The sequence below is a fragment of the Eulemur rufifrons genome, chromosome 27 (genome assembly GCF_041146395.1).
Source record: "Eulemur rufifrons isolate Redbay chromosome 27, OSU_ERuf_1, whole genome shotgun sequence".
Lineage (NCBI taxonomy): Eukaryota > Metazoa > Chordata > Mammalia > Primates > Lemuridae > Eulemur > Eulemur rufifrons.
In genome coordinates, this window is record NC_091009.1 from 15406275 (window position 1) to 15432543 (window position 26269).

The 26269-nt window shown below is 37.8% G+C and overlaps 1 protein-coding gene across 1 annotated transcript; it reads left to right on the plus strand.

The window, feature by feature from the left end:
• Positions 1 to 1400: 1400 nt before the first annotated feature.
• Positions 1401 to 24867, plus strand: SHCBP1L (SHC binding and spindle associated 1 like). The gene is made up of 10 exons (XM_069459272.1): positions 1401 to 1836; positions 4405 to 4554; positions 6703 to 6917; positions 7764 to 7850; positions 7923 to 8141; positions 10710 to 10815; positions 18986 to 19139; positions 20348 to 20598; positions 22326 to 22448; positions 24506 to 24867. Exons 1-10 carry the CDS (start codon positions 1435 to 1437, stop codon positions 24755 to 24757), a joined length of 1959 nt encoding a protein of 652 aa, XP_069315373.1. The 5' UTR covers positions 1401 to 1434; the 3' UTR covers positions 24758 to 24867.
• Positions 24868 to 26269: the final 1402 nt, after the last annotated feature.

The following is a 26269-nucleotide window of genomic DNA, read 5'->3' on the forward strand; positions in this document are numbered from 1 at the left end:
GAGCAAGAGCGAGACCCCCCCCCCCCATCTCTACTAAAAAAAAATAGAAAGAAATTATATGGACAGCTAAAAATATATATAGAAAAAATTAGCTGGGCACGGTGGCAAATGCCTGTAGTCCCAGCTACTCGGGAGGCTGAGGCAGTAGGATCGCTTGAGTCCAGGAGTTTGAGGTTGTTGTGAGCTAGGCTGAAACCACGGCACTCACTCTAGCCCGGGCAACAGAGTGAGACTCTGTCTCAAAAAAAAAAAAAAGGAAAACCCACAATTTAGTAAAAACAAACTTTTTTGAAGAAACACTAGAGCAATAGTTTTTAGTTTTGGTAAGTGAAATCTGTATAGTTAGGTATCATTTTAAACAAAGTCCAGAACTCTTGACAAAGGGAATAAGCTAAGAATAGAGCCAAAAACATGATGAATGTTGTAATTGTTCCCTGAACTATGGTAACATGATATTAATACTAATATGTTCCTCAAAACAAACTTAGAATTTAACACAGTGTCCTTCCAGATGAGTGTGAAGGCAGGCAGGTGTTTCCCCAAAGCTGTCCTCCTTGGGAGCTGTCAGCCCCGCTGCCGCCGTATTTCACAGCCAGATGGTAAACAAGCCTTATTCCAGCTGGCTCGGTGCACACTCAGTGGTAAAATACCAGAAACGAGTGGTCTCTGCTGTACTCCAAAACGTGTTCTCCGGAGCAGACTTTTACTGTGCAAATGTTCGTAGTTTGCACTCACCACTCCCAGCTGGAGGTTTGCATCCAGTTTAACAGTTACATAATATAATCGTTCACGTGAGAATTTTGAGACAAGAAAACAGACTAAACTGTCCTTGCTATTACCACATCGTGGCAAAAAGTGAGCGTCCTGTTTAAAACGTAAAGGAAACCTTATTCGGGGAACTGTGTAAATAGGTAGGGGTAAAAGCTAGGTCGTTGGCTTTGCCACTAGCCTTTCCTCTGGTAACCCCCAGAGGGTTCCAGTTACTACCACCTACCATTATGAAAATAAATTTTCTTTCAGGTTGTGTTTGTGCAACTACGTGTGCGTAGGTGGCAGGTGGAGCATTTGTTAGGTCCCGATGGCCGATGGCCGGGAGGGTGACTCACGATCACCCCGAAACCTACGAGGACCCTAAGGAAATACCTCCTTGGGGAGGGGATGTCGCTGGATGGTTCTAAGGGGAAAGGGATGGGGTTCGGCTGGCGTGGGCACTCCGCCCTGCCTGCGCCACACCTGTCCCGAGCCCGGCGCCCCGCCGGGTCCCACTCGGCTCTGCACCCCCAACGCCCCGCCCTGGGCCGCGCCCCACGTCCCCGCCCGCCGCGACACCCAGGGGCGGGACCCTCCCCGCGCCCCCGCGCTCGTGCGGGCCCTGCAGGCGCAGCGCGGGAAACGTGGCCAACGGCTGCAGCGGGCCGTCGGGGCGCCACGGCGATGGCGTCGCGGGCCAGGGCTGCCGTACCTGCGGACGCGGTCCGAACCGTCAGCCCCGGCAGGGGAGGCGACAAGGTTGTCTCCGCGTACCCCGGGGACGCGGTGGCGGCGCCGGCCCTGGAGAGCACCGCGTCGCGGGTGCGGGCGGTGGTGGCCTCCCCTCGCCCGGTGAAGGGGAAGGCGGCCCCGGAGGCGGTCCGGCGGCGGCTCCAGCTCCCGCGGGACCCCGAGGCCGAGGGTCCGGGAGAGGCGGCCGAGCGGGAGGAAGAGGAGCCCCTTCTCCCAGTGCCTGAGGAGGAGGAGGCGCAGCCCCTGCCCGCCATCTGCGTGTCCCCCATGAGGGGCATGTGGCGGGACGAGAAGGTGGCGCTGTATTGCGACTTGGTGCTGCAGGGCTGTAAGGTGAGGAGAAGGGGAAGAAGGAAAAAGGATCGAATCCAGCCCAGGGCCTGCGGGAGAGGCGCCGCGGTGGAGGCTGATCTCCTCTCAGGGTGACGGGGATACAAAGGGCGCAAAGAAAAGCCGCCTTTCAAAAAATCCGATTGATTTAACATTTAGATAGAACTTTCACCTTATTAGCCGTACCCAGATCCTATCCTAGAAGAGTTCAGATCAGACCTGATAAAGTGTTTTCTGAGAGCTCCGAAAAGATGAAGATATGTAGGCCTTTATCATTGCCCAGGCATGCATCTTAGTATTTTTATTTAACAATTTGTGCCCAAACATAAGGGTAAGGTTACTTAGCCTTGACTTTTACACTAGAATGCTAGAAATGTTTACACGTTAGAGTGGTTCCCAGAAGGCAATCTAGGATGTGGCATGATGTTTTGTATTAAAAAATACCTATTAACACTGAATAAAGCAAATATTGCATGTTTCTAACCTATTTTTTTTTAAATTATAGCAGAAGAATTTGTGTAAAAGGATATTCATTACAGTGATATTGACAAACAAAATAAAAACTAGAAACTAAATTTCCAACAGAGGCAGTGAAAGATTTATTATAGTGGCTTCATATAGTGGAAAACCATGCAGCTGTAAAAATCATGTTTTCAAGAACTATAGATTTGCTTATGGTATAATTAAGTTGTTCTTTTTTTTTGGAGACAAAGTCTCGCTCTTTGCCCAGGCTAGAGTGCCATGGCGTCAGCCTAGCTCCCAGCAACGTCAAACTCCTGGGCTCAAGCGATCCTCCTGCCTCAGCCTCTCGAGTAGCTGGGACTACAGGCATGCACCACCGTGCCCAGCTAATTTTTTCTATATATTTTTAGTTGTCCAGCTAATTTCTTTCTACTTTTAGTAGAGACAGGGTCTCGCTCTTGCTCAGGCTGGTCTTGAACTCCTGAACTCAAAGGATCCACCCGTCTTGGCCTCCCAGAGTGCTAGTATTACAGGTGGCTATAATTAAGTTTAAAAAAAAAAAAAAACCCAGGAGATGAAACAAAACATGATCCATATGTATATGGATAAATATATGCATAGAAAAAATACTGGAAGGAAATATACCAAAATATCAACAATAGTTATCTCTGGCTGCCAGGATTAGGGGGGATTTTTGTTTTCTTTATATTTTCTGTCTATTAATATTTTCCCAAGGTTTACCATATTTTATAATCAGAAGACAATTTTATTTTTAAAAACACCATCTCCACCAGGCATGGTGGCTCACACCTGTAATCCCAGCACTTTGAGAAGCTGAGATGGGAGGATCACTTGAGGTTAGGAGTTCAGGAGCAGGCTGGGCAACATAGTGAGACCTCCATCTCTACAAAAAGTAAAATGAAAAACTACCCAGGCATGGTGGTGTGCTCCTGCAGTCCCATCTACTGTGGAGGCTGATACAAGAGGATCGTTTGAGCCCAGTAATTTGAGGTTACGGTGAGCTATGGTCCTGTCACTGCACTCCAGCCGGGGTGACAGAGACAGAGTGAGACTGTCTCTAAAAACAGAAACAAAACAACAAAAAACTCACCATATCCATAAAACTAGGACAGTATTTAATGACCAACCTACATCTGATATTGAGGGTTGGAGAAAACCAGGTCTGTCATAGGCAATGGAAAAATGTTTATATAATTTTTGTGTCATTAATTAGACAGTATCGAATGACTGAGTTTCTTAATAGCTAGATTGTCATTAAGAGGTAGCTGAATATAAACTACAAAATCTAATGGGCAAATATTTATTGAATGCTTAATATCCTCATTTGTTTTATAGGACAGAGTGTGATTTTAAATTTTAACAAACCAAATATGTTTTAAATGGGTCATTACATCTTTAAAGTTCAGAAAAAATAACTACCCGTTGGCTGGGCACGGTGGCTCACGCCTGTAATCCTAGCACTCTGGGAGGCCGAGGCGGGTGGATCCCTCGAGGTCAGGAGTTCGAGACCAGCCTGAGCAAGAGCGAGACCCCATCTCTACTAAAAATAGAAAGAAATTATCTGGCCAACTAAAAATATATATAGAAAAAATTAGCCGGGCATGGTGGTGCATGCCTGTAGTCCCAGCTACTCGGGAGGCTGAGACAGGAGGATCTCTTGAGCTCAGGAGTTTGAGGTTGCTGTGAGCTAGGCTGACGCCACAGCACTCACTCCAGCCCGGGCAACCGAGTGAGACTCTGTCTCAAAAAAAAAAACTACCTGTTTTTTAATATGGTAATTACTTTGTTTTTAATTTGTATAATTATGTTTTTTCTGCTCAGTGGACTAATAAATTACTTGAAGACATAAATAAATAGATGTCTCATCTCTGAATTACTCTATTGAGTGAATAGATCTCAAGTTTATTTTAATTTTTTAATGTTTATGATATTTTTCTATTAAATATAGTTTTAGTTAAAATCTATAATTTTCCAAGTTTTCCATTATTTAAGGCCACATTGGTTCCATTTTAAAATAGAAATCAGTAAAAATAATTATAAATCTATAATTTCACACATTCATACCTGTACATTTTTTTCTTCTGTTAGGCAGAAGATGCTGATGAGGCTATGAGTAAATACCTATCAGAAAAATTAAAGTTGAAAGACAAATGGTTTGGGGTCTGGAAGACTAATCCCGAATTATTCTTTGTGAAATATGAAGAAACTTCTATACCTTTTGTTGGTATACTGGTTGAGGTAAATAAATTTTATTTGCTCTTTGTTCTGTTTGAATGAAATTATTAGTTTTTTTAAAGACTGAAATATGTCCTTGAGGCCTCAGGTTCCCCACCCCTCTCTGAAAATGAAGATGGAGCTGAGAAGGAAGAACTGCTTGAAAGGCTGTTTAAGAAACAGGGGCTTCCAGGAAGCTGGAGTAGACCTACTTTTCCATATTCCTCTTATTAAGTACAGCTAAACACCCTGAATTATGCATGTAAAACAAACATAAGACAATTCTGAAAGATGGATAGAGGGCAGATTGATTAGGGACCTCATGACCCAAGGAACAACAAGGTAGTAAGTTTCCTGGGCTTTTTTTTTTGCTTCATATATCGTAGACTGGGTACTAGAGGAGCTAACCTCTAGTTAACCTAGCTAACCTGGAAACACCAACAGGTGTAGACTGAAAAAAAAAAAAAAAAAAAAGCAGAGGCAGACAGGAGGAAAATTAGTGATCTTGAACATAGAAAAATAGAAATTATCAAATCCAAAAACCAGAGAGAAAATAGACTGAAAAAAAAAAATGAACAGAACATCAGGGACATGTTGGACTATATAGCAAAAGACATAACATTCATGTCTTCAGAGTTTCCGAAGGAGAGAAGAAACCAAATGGGGCTGAAAAAAAGTCAAGTAAGTAATGGCTGAAAATTTCCCAAATTTGGCAAAAGATATAAACCTACAGATGTAGAAAGCCAACTAGAAAAGCATGGTTAAGGGTGGGTGTACCCCAGTGAGGGAAAGGGAATTAAGTGAAAGTTTACTGGTACTGAATGTTGGGATCCTCCATCTTCTACCCCAACTCTGCTTCTAGAACACAGGCAGCTAAGGCATATCCCTCCAGGACTAAGATTTGGGAGACTTTTGTATGATCAGATCAAAAGAAAAACCTAATGATACTGACATATGGCGTTCCCATGGAACGAGCCTGGGCAGATCATCCTACAGTGAAGCCCATGGTGGACTCGTTTCACCCATATACACAGACCTTCCAAAATCACCTTTCTGGTGTTCTACCCTTAAATATAAGCAGACATATTTGGGTCAACAGACATTAGAGGAAACTCTATCAAAGCAGTGGTGAAAACCAGCATAAAAGAAGACATTCGGAAAGAACAGAGATGATGGGGAGAAGAAAAAAATATACACAAATATACGTAAAAACCTATTAATAGTCTAAGAAGGAATAGACAAAGCATCCACAAAACAAGAATTGGAACCTATGTTATGGGAGCATTCCAAGAAAGAAAGAACTTTTGGAAATTAAAAATATGATAGCAGAAATTAAAAACTAAATAGCAGGATTAGAAGCATTGAAAGATAATGTTGAGTAAATCTCCCAAAAGTAGAGGTAAAGAACTAAGTAATGGAAAGGAAAAGAGGAAAGAATTAGGGGACCTTGTCTAACATCTAAATAAACGTTGGGGGTGGGAGGAGAAGGGGAGAGAGGGAGAGGAGGAGGAAGAGGAGGGGGAGAGAGAGGGCCAGGGGATGGGGAGGAGTTGGTGGCAAGAACAACAGCAGAAAGCAAATTGTCAGATTGTGAAAGTTACCCAGAACCAAAGAACATGAACTTCTAGACTGAAAGGGCCCACTTAGTGTCCAGCACATAGTGAAATTTGAGACTAATAGGGCCAAGGAGAAGGTTCAGGAAGATTCCAGAGAGGAAAAAAAAAAAAAGAGATTCATGTAAAGAATCAAGAGGAATAATGGGCTGGGCGCGGTGGCTCACGCCTGTAATCCTAGCACTCTGGGAGGCTGAGGCGGGAGGATCGCTCGAGGTCAGGAGTTTGAGACCAGCTTGAGCAAGAGTGAGACCCCGTCTCTGCTATAAAATAGAAAGAAATTATCTGGCCCTTCCCGTCCCTTCCCCTCACCTCCCCGTCCCTTCCCTTCCCTTCCTCTTCTCTAACAAAAAAAAAAAAAAAAAAAGAAGAGGAAGTAGGATTTGAAAAACTGTTGATATTTTATTTAATATTGATCTATGATTATTCTGTATGTTGATTGTTAGAGAAGTCATAAAAAGTTTAAAAGAAGAAATCTTATAATCAGCTCATATATGAGAAAGAAATCCTTGTGGTTTACTTACATTTATAATTATATATCTTGTCATATTTATCTTAGGTAACTTGCAAACCAAGCCAAAACTCATCATCTTGTTTCAAAGTTACTGTTTCTGTTGCTGAGCCCTTTTCTTCTAACATTGCAAATATTTCAAGAGATTTGGTTGATGAGGTACTGGAAGAACTGGAGCACAGTGTGCCTCTCTTGGAAGTGTATCCTGTTGAGGGACAAGATGCTGATATACGTGACATTGCTCTGGCCTTGGAAGTTGTAAGGTATTAGGGCCCTTTTACCTCTGAAAATTAAAATAATCATATTCAAAAGTTAATGTGTAGGTTTTGCTCACATAAGCACTTTATAAATATTTATTAATTTAATTTTTACTCACTGCTGAATGATTAAGTGTGTCCATTTTAAATTAACATATTTGTCTCAGTCATAGGAGGAATGTTAAAAAAACAATAAAACACCATCTTGTATTTGTAACTCTTTTAGCTGCAAAATTGCAGAATTACTGTATATAGGTAATGAAAAGCTTGTCATTTTTTGATCTTGGCTTTTATAAAAATTGAATCAAACAAATTCTAGAAATAAGTAGCATTAACTTCTGTTCACACTTAAGCATCTTCAATATATTAGAATTCATTTTTCACATTTAAGGGCATTACAAATACTAGATATCATCATCCACATTATGATTGCTTCTTATAAGTTAATACAATTTGAGGGAAGCTATCCATAAACAAGATACAGAATATGTTATGGCATGGTTTTTGTTTTTCTAATGCTTTTTCCCCCTCCCAACAAATTTGGTTGTCTTTTACGTATTATTTCTTTGTTGAACAAAATCATGATGAAAATCTGTGAAATTTAGAGCCTGGATCTTATAATCCCACTTCCAGAAACATTATCTTCTTATTTGCAGTAACTTAAAATAGAATCCAGATCATCTCATATGTAAATTTTTGCCTTTTATTTTAGTTCACTGGAAGGTCATTTAAAAATATGTTTCTTAAGAATTAAGATTCATGTAGAGAATTAGGACATCAGAATATCTTTTTAATTTGAAACATAGTAGTGGCTGGTTTTGATTACTATCGTCTTAATTTGTTTTATTGTAGGTTTTTTTATGACTTTCTTTGGAGAGACTGGGATGATGAAGAAAGTTGTGAGAATTATACTGCTCTTATTGAAGAAAGAATTAATTTGTAAGTATAGTTTAGAAGAGTACTCAGCACCTTATAAAAGATAATGATTACAATTGTATTGATACTTTTCAGGTGGTGTGAAATACAGGATGGAACAATACCTGGTCCTATTGCACAACGTTTTAAAAAAACTCTGGAGAAGTATAAAAGCAAGCGTGTCGAGCTCATTGAGTATCAGAGCAATATTAAAGAAGATCCATCTGCCGCAGAGGCTGTTGAATGCTGGAAAAAATACTACGAGATAGTAATGCTCTGTGGATTACTGAAAATGTGGGAAGACTTACGCCTCCGGTAATTGCTCTATTTTAAATAGAAACAAAAGATTACATGGTCATTCTTTTCTCATAGCACTTGTCATAAATGTTGCTCTGATTAAAGTGGATTATAAAATCAGATGTCTAACTTTTGAGGTAAGCACAAGGTACAATTATCAGTATTGGAAAATTATTTTTATATTAGCTGAATTCGCTGAAATATTTTTTTTTTTTACAAAAAAAATCTCAGTCCAGTCCTTTCCTTACCTTTCATCTTTACCTTTCTTTGATTGTAGCCAAAGCATAAGAAAGGAGGAGGTGGATCTCCTGTACTTACAATACATGAATTAATTAAGAGAAACTAGTTTCTGCCTGACTAGTTTGGCTGCCTTATAATTCAGCTTTTCTAACCAACATAAGTTGATAAGTTTTTTTTTGTTTGTTTGTTTGTTTTTTTTTTTTTTTGAGACAGAGTCTGGCTCTGGTGCCCGGGCTAGAGTGCTGTGGCGTCAGCCTAGCTCACAGCAACTTCCAACTCCTGGGCTCAAGCAATCCTTCTGCCTCAGCCTCCCAAGTAGCTGGGACTACAGGCATTCACCACCATGCCCAGCTAATTTTTTCTATAGATATTTTTAGCTGTCCAAATGATTTCTTTCTATTTTTTAGTAGAGATGGGGTCTCGCTCTTGCTCAGACTGGTCTCGAACTCCTAACATCAAGCGATCCTCCTGCCTCGGCCTCCCAGAGTGCTAGGGTTACAGGCGTGAGCCACCGCACCCGGCCCATGATACATTTTTCTAAGCCCCTAGAATGGACAACACTAAGAGTCAGCTCTTATGTAAACTATGGACTTTGGGTGATCATGATTGGATGTATCGGAAAGTTGGGGTGGCTGAAGCAGTGGCTGTAGTGGGTTGCATGCAGATTTCCATGTACAATCTATTAAAATGAAAAGATCTTAGAGTTTAAGGGTTTAAACACACAGTTATCTAAAAGATCGTAATCATCATATTGCTCTCAAGTTGCTCATTGCTCTCAAGGAGCTTGTAATGATGTGTTAATGTAGGTTCATCAGTTATAACAAATGTGCCACTCTGGTGCCAGATATTGATGGTGGACAAGGTTACATGTGTGAGAACAAGGGGTATATGGGAACTCTCTGTACCTTTTGCTCAGTTTTGCTATGAATCTAAAACTGCTCTAAAAAATAAAGTCTATTTAAAAAATTCCAAGAAAGAGAAATCTACAATGGCAGAAAGCAGGTCAGTGTTTACCTGGGAGTGTGGAGGATTGACTGCAAAGCTGCAAGAGGTGGGGTACAGGAAATTTTCTGTATCTTTATTGTGATTGAGTTAATAGAGTATATACACTTGTGAAACCTCATGGAAGAATTCACTTGAAATGAGTCCCATTTATGTAAATTATACCTAGATATGATTTTTTTTTAAACTTATACATACCTTTGATTTTAAAACTAGGAGAGCATTATAAACTACTGTGGTTTCCTGAATGTTTAGGATGCTTTACTCTTGGAGCAGCTAGTTATCTGGCATATGGCAAAAGAAAAAAAATATATGAGTGGTTCTCTATTTCTCAAGATCAAAGCCACTTGCTTCAATAGGTATAAAAATGTTGAGTAGGTTTGATTTTGAAACATTTAATGAGATTTTAGGAGGACACTACTAATATGTTCAACTTCAAATTTTAGTAACTTGCATGGAAAATTGTTAGAAACAGCTTCCTGAAACCTTAAACTTCACAAAGTATTTGATAACCGAGATATAGTTCAAAGATACTGGTATTAAAGCTGCATCCCCTTAGCATCAAGCAATAATCAGAGTGCTGCAAAGAACCCAAAAGATTATATATACCTAATGAGATTACTGATAAATCTATATCTTCTGGAAAAGGAGTGTTTCTTTTGGCTCCACAGTTATGATAAAAGCCAACAATTACACTGAAGTTTTTTTCTCTGGCTTTCTTTTGGAGATACTTATGATTAAGAGACCAGAAACAGGAAGCGTAAAGAAAAGCAGAAAGAAGAGAAAGAATGGAATTAATTAGAAGTGCTGAATAGCAAACAATATAAAAACAACTGAGAGAGAAGCTAGAATAGTTCTGGGAGGCCAACAGCCAGCTATTTTATGGAGACCATATTCTTTGAAACAAGAGAATATTAATAATTCAAATAATATCTAAATTTAGGCATGTCTTCAAACATTCTTATGCCTCACTATCACAGACATAACCCATTTCTGTTTTATGTGAGTCTGCAACGCAGTGAACTGTGAAAGTACAATCAGGAAATTTTTCCATTGTGTTGGAAGGGTGGGGTGGCTGAGGCAATGGCTGTCGTGGGTGCATGCAGATTTCCAGGGGTACAATCCATTGAAATGAAAAGATTTAGAGTTTAAGGGTTTAAATACAGTTACCTGAAAGATCTAATTATTATATTGCTCTCCAGTTGCTCATTGCTCTCAATGAGGTTACAATTAACGAAACCTATTTCTCAAAGATGCTTAGTACCAAGCTTTTACTTAGTAAAAAAGGATAGGTTGAGTCTTTTTCATGTTAATTTAATCTCAACTAAATGCTTTCAACTGTAGAGTTCATGGACCTTTCTTTCCAAGAATTCTGAGGCGTAGGAAAGGAAAAAGAGACTTTGGAAAGACCATAACACATATCGTAGCAAAAGTGATGACTACTGAAATGGTAAGAAATATACTCTGTTCTTATTTGTTCACTTCAGTTTTACGTGCATATACTCAGAAAAGAAACTCCCTGAAGATAGAGACCTTGTCTGATTCATTCATGTCTTAGAAGTGCTGAATAGCAAGTAATGTAAAAACAACTGAGAGAGAAAGAAGCTAGAACAGTTCTGGAAGGCTAATCCAACTATTTTATGGAGACCCATATGCTTTGAAACGAAACAATCTGTTATTAACAACTGAAATAGTACCTCAAATTAGGCTTGTATGTTTGAGGACATGCCTCAAACACACAATAGGTACTAAGTAAATTAATATTGACAACTATTTACTGAGTGCTAACTTTACTTTTTTTTTTTTTTTTTTTTTTTGAGACAGAGTCTCACTCTGTTGCCCGGGCTAGAGTGAGTGCCGTGGCGTCAGCCTAGCTCACAGCAACCTCAAACTCCTGGGCTTAAGCAATCCTACTGCCTCAGCCTCCCGAGTAGCTGGGACTACAGGCATGCGCCACTATGCCCGGCTAATTTTTTTTTTTTCTATATAGATTTTTAGTTGGCCATATAATTTCTTTCTATTTTTAGTAGAGACGGGGTCTCGCTCTTGCTCAGACTGGTCTCGAACTCCTGACCTTGAGCGATCCACCCGCCTCGGCCTCCCAGAGTGCTAGGATTACAGGTGTGAGCCACCGCGCCCGGCCTGAGTGCTAACTTTGTTGCAAGGTACTATGGTGAGAATGAGATTCAAATGAGAGAAAGACTGCATTTAGGGGAGATACAGTGTTAAATGAGACCCACAGGCTTGCTTCTTCATGCATCCGACAAATTTCAAATATGGTGGAGATATGGGCAAGTAAATAGGCAATTCCAGCTGCAACACAGAATGACAAATGCTATGACGGGGGTATGGATAGGGTGCACGGAGGGTGGGTACATGAGACAGAATTAGGAGCCAGGCAATTCTGGCTAAAAGAAGTAACTCAGCTGAAACCTAAAGGATGAATATAAATTTAGCCAGCCCCAAAGCCAAAAATGTTCTAAGCCAAAGAGTAGGTATTTCTATCCCATCTGACCTCTCAGTAGCATTCACAGCTCTCTCACTGAAATATTTGCTTTCCTTGATTTATGTCAGTATGCTTTCCTGGTTTGCATTCTCTCTAGTACCTTTTTTTTCTCATGTCCTCAAAATGCCTGGTGCTTGTCTTTTCTCTGTACTACATTATCCCTGAGCCATTTAGTAATCTTCTCCCATAACATGGCTTCCATGTACAGGCACTTATCCAATCTGTATGTCCACAGCCCAGACTTTTGTCCTAAGCCCCATCCCTCTATGTCCAGCTACCTATTGCTCATCACCACTCGATTGTCTCACATTGACTTGCTTATATTCTAGAGTTCTCTGTTTCAGTGAATGGCAGCACCGTCTGCCTGGTTGCTAATTACACATATCTAGAAGTTTTCTTAGTCATATCCCGCATCTTGAATATGCCGTGTTGTTTCCTCTGCCTGCTGAGCCCGTGCTCATCCTTCTGGTCAATTGAAATATTATTTCCACAGAAAAAGGCCTTCTCAGCCTTTCAGAGTACATTAGACTATGATATACAATGATAGCGTCCCACAGTTTCTTTATCATCACTTTCCCTTATCATGAGTGTATTTAATACTTTTTGGCTATCTATTGAATGTCTGTCTCTTTCACTAGAATATGAGCTTATTTTTTTTTTTTCTTTCATTTGAGACAGAGTCTCACTCTGTTGCCCGGGCTAGAGTGCCGTGGTGTCAGCCTAGCTCACAGCAACCTCAAACTCCTGGGCTCAAGCGATCCTCCTGCCTCAGCCTCCCGAGTAGCTGGGACTACAGGCATGCGCCACCATGCCCGGCTAATTTTTTCTATATATATTTTTAGTTGTCCAGCTAATTTCTTTCTATTTTTAGTAGAGACGGGGGTCTTGCTCTTGCTCAGGCTGGTCTCAAACTCCTGAGCTCAAATGATCCTCCTGCCTCGGCCTCCCAGAGTGCTAGGATTACAGGTTTGAGCCACTGTGCCCAGCCCCTACTTTCATTTCTAATGTTAGTTATTTGTGTCTTCTGTCTTTTTTCTTAGTCAGTTTATCTAAAGTTTTGTCAATTTTGTTGTTCAAAGAATCAACTTTTGATTTTGTATTTTTTTCTGCTTTCTATTTCATTGATGTCTTCCGTAATGTTTATTATTTATTTTCCTCTGCTGGCTTCCGGTTTAGTTTGCTCTTCTTTTTTCTAATTCCTTAAGATGTAAAGTTAGATTGTTGATTTCAGATCTTATGGTATGTACGCATTTACTGCTATAAATTTCCCTCTGAGATCTGTTTCTGCTGCATCCAATAATGTTTTCATTTTAATTAATCTCAGAGTATTTTCTAATTTTCCTTGTGCTTTTGTCTTTGACTCAATGGTTGCTTAAGAGTGTGTTGTTTAATTTCCAGTCTTCTTTCTGTTGTTGATTTCTACTTTAATCCCACTGTGGCTAGAGAAAATATATTTATTGAGATTTGTTTTGTGGCCTAATGTATGCTGTATCCTGGAGAATGCTCCATATGCATTTCAGAAACATGTGTATTATTTGTGGGCAGGGTCTATATATGTGTCTTTGGTCTGGTTGGATTATTATGTTGTTTAAGTCTTCTATTTCCTTATTGATCTTCTGTTTAGATGTTCTACTTATTACTGAAAGTATGGTATAGAATTCTCCAACTATGATAGAACCATTTTCCCCTTCAATTCTGTCATTATTCATGTATTTTAGGGCCTTGTTTGGTAAGTGTATGCTTATTGTTATATCTTCTTGATGAATTAACTCTTTTGTCAAGGTATAATGTCCTTCTTTGTCTCTAGCAACAATTTTTTATTAAAGTCTATTTTGTCTAGTATTAGTATAGCCATGCCTGCTCTCTTTTTGTTACTATTTGTACAGAATATCTTTTGCTATCCTTTCACAATTCACCTATTTGTGTCTTGGATCTAAAGTGAGTCTCTTGTAACATCATATATTTGTATTATTTTTCTTTATCCTTTCCACTATTCTTTATCTTTTAGTTGGTAATCTTAATCCATTTACATTTTAAGTGATTACTGATAAGGAAGAACTTACTTCTATCATTTTGCTATTTGTTTTCTCTATGTCATATCTTTTTTTGTTATTCACTTCCTTCAATACTGCCTTCTTTTGTGTTTGATGATTTTTTTCTAGTGTACCCTTTTGATTCATTCTCATTTGCTTTTTTGTATATTTTTAGTTATATTTTTGGTAGTTGCCAATGCAATTATAATTTGTGTCCTAAATTAATAACAATCTGGCTTAAATTTATACCAACTTAGCTTTAATAGCATATAGCTCCATCTCCCCGTTTATGTTATTATTGTCACAAATTACATTTTTGTACATTGTCTGCCCATTACACATGGATTTAGAATCATTATTTATGCATTGTTCTTTTAAGTTACGTAGGAAACAAAAAAAGAAATTACAAACCAAGAAAACAGTAATACTGGTTTTATCTTTACCCATGTAGTTACCTTTACTGGAATTCTTTATTTCTTCATATGGCTTAGAGTTACTCTCTATTGTCCATTTCATTGTAGTCTGAAGGACTCCCTTTAGCATTTCTTGTAAGGTAGGTCCAGTTTTTGTTTATCTGGGAATGTCAATTTCTTCATTTTTAAAAGGATAGTTTTGCTGGATATAGAATTTGTGATTGACAATTATTTTCTTTCAGCACTTTAAATATGCCATCCCACTGCTTTCTGGCTCCCATGATTTCTGATGAGAAATCAGTTGTTAATCTTATTAAAGATCACTTGTACTTAATGAATTGCTTCTTTCTTGCTGCTTTTAAAATTGTCTTTGTCTTTCAATTGTTTGATCATAATGTATCTTTGTGTTCATCCTACTTAGAACCCATCAAGCTTCTTGGACATGTAGATTCATGTATTTCATGAAATTTGGGAAGTTTCCAGCCATTATTTTTTCAAATATTTTTTCTGTCCCTTTCTCTCTTTCCTGTCCTTCTGAGACACCCTTAATAGGTATATTGGTATGCTTGATGGTATCCCACTGATCCCTTTGGCTCTATTCATTTTTCTTCATGCATGCTTTTTTTTCACCTGCTTTTCAGACTAGGTAGTTTCTATTGTCCTATCATCAAGATTGCTGATTCTTTCTTTTGCCTGCTCAAATCTGCTGTTGTGAATTTTTAAATTTCAGCTATTATACTTTTCAGCTACAGAATTTCTATTTGGTTCCTTTTAACCTCTTTATTGATATTCTCTGTTTGTTCATACATTGTTCTCTTGGTTTCCTCTAGTTCTTTGCCCATGGTTTCCTATACCTCTTTGAGCAAATTCAAGACAGTTGATTTAAAGTCTTTGTCAGGTAAGTCCAAAGTCTTGTCTGGGCTTCCTTAGGATAGCTGCTGTCATTTTTTTTTTTTTTTCCTGTGAATGGGTCATAGTTTCCTAATTCTTTATATGCCTTGTAATTTTTTTGTTGAAAATTGGACATTTTGGATATTATAATGTGGTATGTCTGGAAATCAGATTCTACCCCCTCCCCAGGATTTGTATTATTTGTTGAGGACTGCAGCAGTCTGTTTAATGACTTTTCCAAACTACTTTTGCAAAGGCTGTATTCCCTTTTTTGGTGGCAGCTGAAGTCTCTGTTATGTTGTCTCGGCAGTTACATCATAGAGAGAGATTTCCTTAAATGCCTACAGCTAAAAAGAAAAATAAAACTCTCCCAGTCTTTGCAGATTGTCTCTGAGTTGAGGCACTCCTTCAAAGCTAAGCTGGGCTGCCTAAAACTGCCTCAGCTTTCACCCAAAAATCAGGGCCCAAAGATCAGCCAACAGTGCAAGCATAGGGTCTTCTCAGGTCTCTTGAGCATGCATCCAGCCCTGGGCACGTGCATTTCACTGCAGATTCTCCAGTATATGAGGTCGTCCTTAAAAGCCCTTATTCCTCCAAGAAACTTCCTCCTCAGCCTCCTACTTTGAGGGCTTTTGTGTTGCCTCTTGCCCCAGGAAGCTATGGGGCAAAAGCAAAATCACTCTAACCTGAGGGGTAAAACAAAGGTCAGCTTCTTTGCCAGTCCTTCAGAGAACTACCAGACATGTCAGTATGCCAACCACAGTATTTTAAGAACAAAGCTCATATTGTACGCCATCCCAACCCCTGCTGGCACCAGTGCGCTACACTAAGAATGTGGGCTGGCCGGGCATGGTGGCTCACGCCTGTAATCCTAGCACTCTGGGAGGCCGAGGTGGGAGGATCGCTCGAGGTCAGGAGTTCGAGACCAGCCTGAGCAAGAGCGAGACCCTGTCTCTACTAAAAAATAGAAAGAAATTAGCTGGACAGCTAAAAATATATATAGAAAAAATTAGCTGGGCATGGTGGTGCATGCCTGTAGTCCCAGCTACTCAGTAGGCTGAGGCAGAAGGACCACTTGAGCCCAGGAGTTTGAGGTTGCTGTGAGTTAGGCTGATGCCATGGCACTCTAGCCCGGGGAACAGAGGGAGACTTTGTCTCAAAAAAAAAAAAAAAAAAACCCCACAAAACTATATCTACCCCAAACACTACATTTCTATTTCTTTCCTTGCTGAGCAAAACTGCTTGAAATATTTGTCTGCACTTATCTCTACTTCTTTCACATTCATGCCTTTACTCACTGTGATCTCTGGCTTCTGCCTCCAGGATGCCACTGAAAATGCTATTGTGGTCATATAGAACCTCCCTCTGGCCAAATGCAGTAGGTACAACTCAGAGATTACCATCTTTTTATTTTTGTATTTTTTTTTTATTTCAATAGATTTAGGGGGTATAAGTGTTTTTTGTTACGTGAATGAACTGAATAATGCTGCAGTGTCTTTGAGCAGCCGTTGACACTATCTACTACAGTGTCTCTCAGTATAAATGCAGGATTGGTTCCAAGAGCACTCACATATACCCATATCCACACATACTCAAGTCCTGCAGTTGGCCCTGTGGAACCTGTGTACAGAAAATGTTTGCCCTCCCTATACACAGATTTTGCATTCACTGAATACTGTATTTCGATCTATATTTGTCTAAAAAAAATCCACCTATAAGTGGACCCACACAGTTCAAACCCATGTAGTTGGAAGGGTCAACTCTACTTCCTTCTTCCACGACATCTCAGTCTCCTGATTTTCTTACCACTTCTTTGGCCATTCCTGTTTTCTCTTTGTTAGAGCTTGTGTTTCTGCCTGTTTGTTAAATGTTGTTCCTCAGTGTTCTGTCCTAGGACGAAATCTTTCCCACTTGACACGTTCTTGTACCTAATCTCAACCATTCCTGTGCTTGAATTACCATATAAGTAGATAACTCTGTGATCTCTATACCTAGTCAAGTCCTGTATTCTAGACCTTTATATTCATAGTCTACTCAATTCCTCTATTTAGCGACTTCACTGGCACTTCAAATTAACTGGCACCAAAATTAAACTCCTATCTTCTTCCGTCATACTTTTTCTTCTCTCATGTGTTTCTTGTTTCAGTGAATAAGAAAAATATAAATGAGAAGTGTTTCAGAGTTCTTCCAAATTATTTATTACTAGCAGTAATCCTTATATAGTCTGTCTCCAAATTATTTAGAGTATGTAGTATGTAATACTAGCACAAATGAATTTATAGGTTTGCTGATTTAGTATTATAAAAGTTCTACATATATCTGGAAAAAAGTGTCCACTCTCATGTATTAAATGAGTGGAAGTGAAAATGAGGCATAGTGAGAATTTTTTGTCTATGAAAGTGGCAAATGTTTTCAAAATTTTTTAAAAATCCCATATATGAATTTGCAGCAAAATGAGCATTCTCAACCCAAGTTTTAATTAGTTAAACTTTTCTAAAGAGCAGTTTGGCAGTGTATCTGAGAGGCTAAAAATGTTTATACCTTTTGACTCAGTAATTCCCTGTCTAGCAATTTATCCTAAAGAAATAACTAGAGATAGTATAAGAATTTATTTTTTTGTGGCATTTTCATATGTTGAAAACTTGTAAACTATCTAAAAAAAAAATTTTTGCCTAAGATTGCTTTGGACAGTAAAAAACAAAACGAAACAAAAAAAAAACAACTTGTAAACCATCTAAATAAGAGTAAGAAAATCATAATATAAATTATGATATACCTTTTTGGTATATTATTATGTAATCATTAAAAATCAGGCTTTGAAAAAATATTTAAAGATGTGGGAAAGATGATGTAATATAATGAAAAAATCAGAATATAATTCAAATTCAAACCTATATACAATTATGGTATGATATAGTAGAATATGAATATATGCATGGGAAAAGTACTACAAGGAAATATTTATAAACAGATGTTTTATTTAGGTAAGAATTAACAAGTTAATTTTTTTTCCTTTTTGTTATGCTTTTTTTTCATTTTCTATGTTTTTTTATAACAAATACCAATTTTATAATAGGAAAAAAGACATATGGATGGTAATGCCATTTCCATTGGAATAAAAGAATAATAGGCATTTTTTTCAGAATATGCTTTTAGTTTCCAAATTTTATATTTAAAGTCTTTCACTCTTCATCACACTAATCTCTCCCCTTTTCTACTCCCAATGCAAATTCTTGGTACTTTTTGTTTTTAGCTCTAGAATCTTTAATATATAAAATTTTGTTGATTTATCAAAATTTGAAGGTCACCCTGAGTTAAAGGAAACAAAGTAGTACATAAGGAAGAGCAGGGGTCTGGCGTCAGAGAGACCTAGATCTAAAGTTTGCCTTCGCTACTGCTAACTCTGTTAGGATCTCTGAGCAATTCATTTAATCTTGCTGAACTTCAATTTCCTTAACCTTATAGCAGGGATCATAACACTTATCTCAAAGAACTATTAGAAGGCTTAGGGGGTAATATGTAAAGTTCAAAATATGACTTCTGGCATACAGCTTATATCCAGTGTTTAATAGCTATAAAATTATTAGCAATTATAATGAAAATTTCATTTCATCATTACCTTAATTGGTGGACTGATACTTTGAGCATTTAATAAACAAATACTGTATAGGTAAGTCTTTTGCGAAAAGCACTTGTCCGATAAGTAACATTAAAATGACATGTTTCAGTTTAACCTATTGTTGAAAGTACACTGTTTTATTTATTTGTTCTTTTTAGGTAAAGGATTTATCTTCAGACACACTTCTCCAACAGCATGATGATTTGGATTTGGCTTTGGAGAGTTGTTACAGTGGAGATACAGTAGTTATTTTTCCAGGAGAATATCAAGCTGCAAATCTTGCTTTATTGACCGATGACATCATTATAAAGGGTTAGCAGGGCATCTTTTGCAGTTTTTTTAATAACAATTTATACTGGACAAAATGTGTGTTATAAACACGCTTAATGGAATTATTAGAAATTAGAATAGAGTTTATGTCTCACAAAAATCTTTTATGTGCCTTTTACAATTAATACCTGTTTATCATATTTTCTATTATAATGCTCCATCTATATCATTACCAAAACTACCTTTTTCTTATCTCTACTGCTCTTCATATCACTTAGTAAGAAAACCTAGATGTAAGACTATCTTAAAATATATTCACCATTTTCTCAAAAAGGCAAATTCACATACTAACTTACTAAAATAGAAGTGGAAAAGCAGAGTTTACTAAATTTCTTTTAGGTTCTGAACATATTTAGTAACTTTCTACACTTCTAACTTTGAAGTAATGGTATCCCCATTGTCTGACTCCCCCCAAAAGAACAGCTGACTTAAACTTACCTATCAGTTAGAAAATCAAGCAAAATTTCACTGTATTTTGATGATTGTAATCAATAGTATTTTGTTGAACTAATATGGGTAATAAGGATCAAATATGCAATTTAAAAAATTTACAGCCTTCTTGAGAATCCAACTCCTTATTTCTGGGTTGATGTTAAATTTATTATAGATAATTGCTTTGACTACTCTAGAGCAAAATCATAGGTACTGTTAATCTAATTAATTAATTAAGTTAATTCAAGAGTCTCTGCCAGTCTTTTTAAGTTATGGTAATTAATTATGGCTCTGAAACCAGATTAGGGGTATGGTATATTTTTTTTTATCTGAGACACTTTGTACATGACTGCTGATTATAAGATTTAGGGAAATAGACTACTCAGGAGGCTGAGGCTAGAGGATCTCTTGAGCCCAAGAGTTTGAGGCCAGCACAGACAACACAGCAAGATCCCATTTCTTAAAAAACAAACAAACAAACAAAAAAGATACAGGGAAATATATAGTTGAATGAATACCACTGGTACATTCAGATTGATTATAAAGTCAGAGTTTTCCTATCATGGGATCAAAATAGGGACAAAAGACTACATTATAGTTAAGTAACTACTTAGTTAACAACTGAATAATTATGTATATTATTTGTTAAAAATATGTGACAGGAAAAATTTAGTAATAGCAAGTATTATTGAATGACTAAAGGCCTTTAAAATTTGGGATTACTGATTTAATTATGTATTTTTATCTCTATGAATCAGGAATTGGAAGGAGAGAGGAAATTTTGATCACTTCTGAACCTTCTCATGACAGTTTTGTGGTGTCCAAAGCTGCCAACGTGAAACTGATGCATCTATCTCTGATACAACAAGGGACGGTTGATGGTATCGTGGTGGTGGAGTCTGGCCATCTGACTCTGGAAAACTGTGTATTAAAATGTGAAGGAACAGGAGTGTGTGTTCTTACCGGGGCTGCTTTGACAATTACAGACAGTGAAATAACTGGTGCCCAGGTATTTCATTCCATAAAAAGTATGGCTTTATATGACTATAGGTAACAACTTTGAGTGATCTTTTCTCTTCTGTTTTTTAAAATTATTACTATTTCAAAATATTAAGGGGTACAAAAGTTTTTGTTACATGGATACACTCCATAATGCTGAATCAGGGCTTTGAGTGTGCCCACCCCAGGACAGTGCTCACTGTATCCAATAGGTAAGTTTTTGTCCTTCACTCCCCTCCCACCCTCCCCCATTCTGAGTTTCCAATGTCCTTTACATCTTTTTGTGCCCATATCTGTCCATTGTTTAGCTCCCACTTACTGAGAATATTGTTTGTTTTTCCTTTCCTGAGTTACTTCACTCAAGATAATGGTCTCCAGTTCCATCTGAGTTGCTGCAAATGACATTGTTTTATTCCTTTTTTATGTCTGAGTAGTACCCCATGGTGTACCTATCTATATATCTATATATATGTGTGTCACATTTTCTTTATCCACTCATGCATTGATGAGCGTTTAGGTTGATTCCATATTTTTGCAATTGTGAATTGTACTGTGATAAACTTTCAAGTGCAGGTGTCTTTTTGATAAAATGATTTCTTTTCCTTTGGGTTGAGTGATTTTATATACAAATGAAGGGTAACGGTTTCTTCATCTTTGAATGGAAATTATAATTAAACTTCGAAACTGGTAGAAATCAACAAAATGAGGACAAGTAGGAGAGAGTCATAGTACACTTACGAAAAGTAAACTGCCCAGGTCCAAAGTAAGGAATTATTATCTCTAAGTGTGGTTTTTAAAGAATCTGGAAATCAGTGGCTATAAAACCAATCATGAGTCAGTTATTTGATGGTTTATTTAAAGAGAAGTAAGTATTTATAAGCTATTGACGTTACTGTTAGGTATTGTGATTCGTTCTGACAGCTTCTAAATAATCAGGACATAGAAAAAAACTTGAGTCTTCTGATAACAATCGCAAGTCCTTCAGTGGAAGGACTGAAGAGTTGAATGAGAGAAAGGATTAAAGTAGAAAAACAAGAGCATCCTTTCAAGGAATGACTTTTTCTTAATTTCCAGTAAAATGAGGAAATATACTTTAGTAGCATCATGAGAGATTTACAGTAGATATAAATTTTGATGACTATTGAAACAATTGCCTAAAGTGGTTTTGGACTCTTTTCTAAAGAATTTATTGGGTGAAAGAGTAAGACTGTATGACCTCAACCTTCCTTCTAGATTAATGATTCTCTAAAAGATACTTTGTTTTCACCATTTTTAAACATTATCTCTGCAATAAATTGTTGGATGCATTATCATGTATTTTCATGTAACTTAGCATTTAGCTTATAGATAGAATTACAATTTTCAAGTTTAAAGAGAATTTGAGGCTAGGCACAGTGGCTCACACCTGTAATCCCAGCACTTTGGGAGGCTGAAGCTGGAGATCAGGAGTTAAGACCAGCCTGGACAACAAAGTGAGACCCCTGTCTCTACAAAAAATAAAAAAATTAACCAGGCATGGTGGTGCATGCCTATAGTCCTACCTGCTTGTGAGGCTGAGGCAGGAGGATCTCTGGAGCCCAGGAGTTTGAGGATGCAGTGAGCTATGATCGCGCCACTGCACTCTAGCCTGAGTGACGGAGACAGGGGAAGACCATGTCCCTAAAAAAAAAAAAGAAAGAAAATTTTGGAGAGGGATTTGTGTATATGTTTTGTAAATTATTTGCTTGTAATTTACAGGGTGCTGGTGTTGAACTGTATCCTGGGAGCATAGCCATTTTGGAAAGAAATGAAATTCATCACTGTAATAACCTCAGAACTAGTGACAGTTCGAAAAGCACCTTAGGTGGAGTTAGTATGAAGGTATTCTCTTATTTCTTAATGTAGAATTGTTATAAGAATTGTACGTAATTATTATATAAGTGTTAAAATATTAGTTTTAGTCTTAAAATTTAGTTTAAATGTTATTGATTTGGAAAAGAATAGTATAAGTAATAAATATTGTTAAATGATGACTGACGGGAAACAAGTTTAGTGTTATAATTTAATAATTATTCAATAAATTCAACTTAAACTCTTAGCAAATAACTTTAAATTTGAGCAACTGGATAGGATTTGCTCTTATAAAAATATTTTATATTTTACATTGATCAGATCTGTAATACATTTTGGAAAGTAAAGCAAATTAAGAGAATAATAACATATTAGGAAACACTTTGGCTTATTTTCAAAGTTGTGTAAAATGTTTAAGCTAACCAATTAAAACATTAATAGCAATAATGTGCAGGTGAAATGTCTTCCCATTCCTTTCTGCTTCTATAAATCCTGTCTTTCTGGGTCCCTCTCTAGGCTTGTGTAGTTAATGAAGTTTTATGAAGTTTCTTCCTAGAACTCTACATTCTAATTCTTTGTTTTATGAATGTACATTTTGTCTCCTCAAATAGACTATAAATTACTTAAGGGCAGGAATTACATACTAGTAGGCCCCCCACCCAGCATGATTTTGGACACAAAGTCAGATCATTGGTTGGAAAAAAGGTACAAATGGTAAATGGGGGCAATTTTGAAATCTTTGATTTTTCTTAAACCTTTTTTTCTGTTCTTAAGTATTTCTCAATCTTTCAGTGGTTCTCAAATACTAGCATGCATCAGAATCCCTCTTGCAGAGGTCCACCCGGTTTCTGATTCAGTAGGTCTGGGGTAAAGCCTGAGAGTTTTGTTCCAGTAGGTTCTCAGGTGATGCTGATACTGCTGGGGAACTCACACTTTAAGAACCACATTCCTGCTACTCCGTGTGAGCCACGGACCAGCAGCATTAGCATCACCTGGCCGCTTGTTATCTCGAGCCGTACCTCAGACCTACTGAGCACAATCTGATTTTTAGCAAGATCTTCAGGTGATTTGCATATACATTAAAGTTTAATTAACATGGTTCATAAAAACCTGACAAGACCCTGTGTTCTCCAACCTCATCTCCTTCCACTCCTCATCTCATCCATTATATTCAAGCCACAGTGGCTTTGTTTTCCCAGAAATTATTAATCTTATGTGGCTGTTGTTACCTTTACCCGAAACACTTTCTGTAGACTTTAAAGTGGCTGCTACCTATTATTTATATCTGAATGTAATTGTCCCTCTTCAAAGCAACTGTTACTATAAAGAACACTCTAGTTAAATGGTAACCCCTCCCCACCCAGTCATGCTATCACATTGCCCTATTTTATTTTCTCCACATCACATATTATTTGAAATTATTTTCCTGTTTATCTTGTTACATTATAGAAGGTCAACTGCATAGGCTATTGCTGTATCCCCATCTAGAATTAGTTTTTATCAATAACTGATAAAAATAAATTGAAAACTTCATTTAATATTTTCTCATTACATATTTTTGTAGTTAATATTAATCACTGTCCAGAAAATAGTTTATGTTCAAAACTGAGTCTCGGCCGGGCGCGGTGGCTCACGCCTGTAATCCTAGCACTCTGGGAGGCCGAGGCGGGTGGATCGCTCAAGGTCAGGAGTTCAAGACCAGCCTGAGCAAGACCGAGACCCCGTCTCTACTAAAAATAGAAAAAAATTATATGGACAACTAAAAATATATATATAGAAAAATTAGCCGGGCATAGTGGCGCATGCCTGTAGTCCCAGCTACTTGGGAGGCTGAGGCAGGAGGATCGCTTGAGCCCAGGAGTTTGAGGTTGCTGTGAGCTAGGCTGATGCCACGGCACTCACTCTAGCCTGGGCAACAAAGTGAGACTCTGTCTCAAAAAAAAAAAAAAAAAAAAACTGAGTCTCAGTTATTTTAAAAAGAACACTGTAACCCAAGAATAAGTTCTAGAGTAATTTTATATGTTCATTACTTCATATTTTTTTTGTAAAAATTATTGAAAAACTAATTTCCTCAAATAATTTAACAGGTTCTTCCAGCTCCCAAACTGAAGATGACTAATAATCATATTTACAACAACAACGGCTATGGAGTGAGCATTCTTCAACCAACCGAACAGTTTTTTATTGTAGCAGAAGCAGCTTTGAACAAAGGAGCTGCTTCGGGAGATAAAAAAGATGATAAAATGCTCTCCAAAGTAATGCAAAATCTGAATCTGGAAATGAATAATAATAAGATAGAAGCAAATTTAAAGGGGGATATCAGAATAGTCACAAGTTAAAGCATTTGGATTAATGTTAAAGTTTTATATTTCAGAAGTTTAATAAATACTTCTCATATCCCACTGAAATGGTACTTTAAATTGAAAGTTTATTTAATTAAAATACTTAAGCATTTTAATACTTTCATTAAATTATTTTAACATATTTTTATTTATTTCTTTGAGACAGAGTCTTATACTACATGTAATGGGACAATCTACAAATATCAAAGGTATACAAACACAGTTTTTAAAAACTTTCCTATCTTCTGTACAGTTATTCAAATCTAAACCTTTTACATAAGTATGGTGGAGTTCAGGAACCCTTTTCTCAGTCAAAACCAAAACTCATGTCAGTTTCCATCCAATTGGAAATTCCATTTCTGGTTTTATTGTTCTCCTGTACCCAATCTGCTTCCAGATTCAGAGGGAGGGAAATTGCCATTCAAGTATGTGCTTGGCAACAGTAGACATTTTCTTTCTAGTTGTCTGGGCTGACCCTGAGGTGGAACAACTCATGTCCTCCTGATCTGTTCTTACAACGTAGAGATGATGTCCACACGGTTCGGAATGCAGCTTCATGCTACAGGAGATCCCATCCAATTGTAGCTGCTTGCTTGAGGACACAGTGCCCACATTCTCTTGACACAGAGAGCTCTGCAGCATGGCTTCTGGAACTGACACAAGCTTTTTCTTCCAGTTAACTTTTGAGCACTCTTTGGGACCAAAGGAGACTGTCAATTTCCTTTCACACCATAGCTCCAAAGGAAGCCGCTGTGTTGTCACTGCCCAACCCCCAGGCTTACAAGTGCAGTAAAGATGCCAACCATGTAAGCTGCCAACCACAGACAGCGCCAATCAGGGCCACTTTCATCCCTATCTGAACTGCTAAAAGGGCAGACCCAATTGTCAGTACCAACTTACAACCCCAAACCCCAGTGTATGTTTGGTGGGAAAAGAGGTGGTAAGCAGAAACACCACACATTTCCACATTTTTCCCCTAAATTCTCTCCCCATTGCCAACACTTTTCATTTCCTGAATGGGAGGTGTGTAATCAGCTCTCATTTTGGAAGAACGTTCCAGTCACTGCACACCTGTCACAACATCCTTTAAATTGAACATTGTATTTGTTCTAGGCAGACTGTAGGGGGATGGTTAAGAAAGGAAACAACACACTGGTTGATGCCTCAAGGTAGTAAAGACGACATGTCAATGTAGGTAAATGTGTCAAATACCTGCCCTCTGCCTCCAAATTCTAAATTTTATGCATTAGCAAAGCTTCACTCACCTTTGTTCTTCACCTAAATATAATTTTTGAATTACATGGATTACATTGACTTTAATTTTTATAATGGAAACTAACATAGAAAATGTTGACGTTGGTCTTAGATTTTTCAAAGACAGGGCTTGGGAGAAAGCAAAAATGTTTAGCCTTACTAGGTCAAAACAGATTCAGGCACAGAGGTCATGTGACTTATGAACTAGCCAATATTTACTGCAAGAGCAGCAATTCAATTCCAAGGCTACTAATT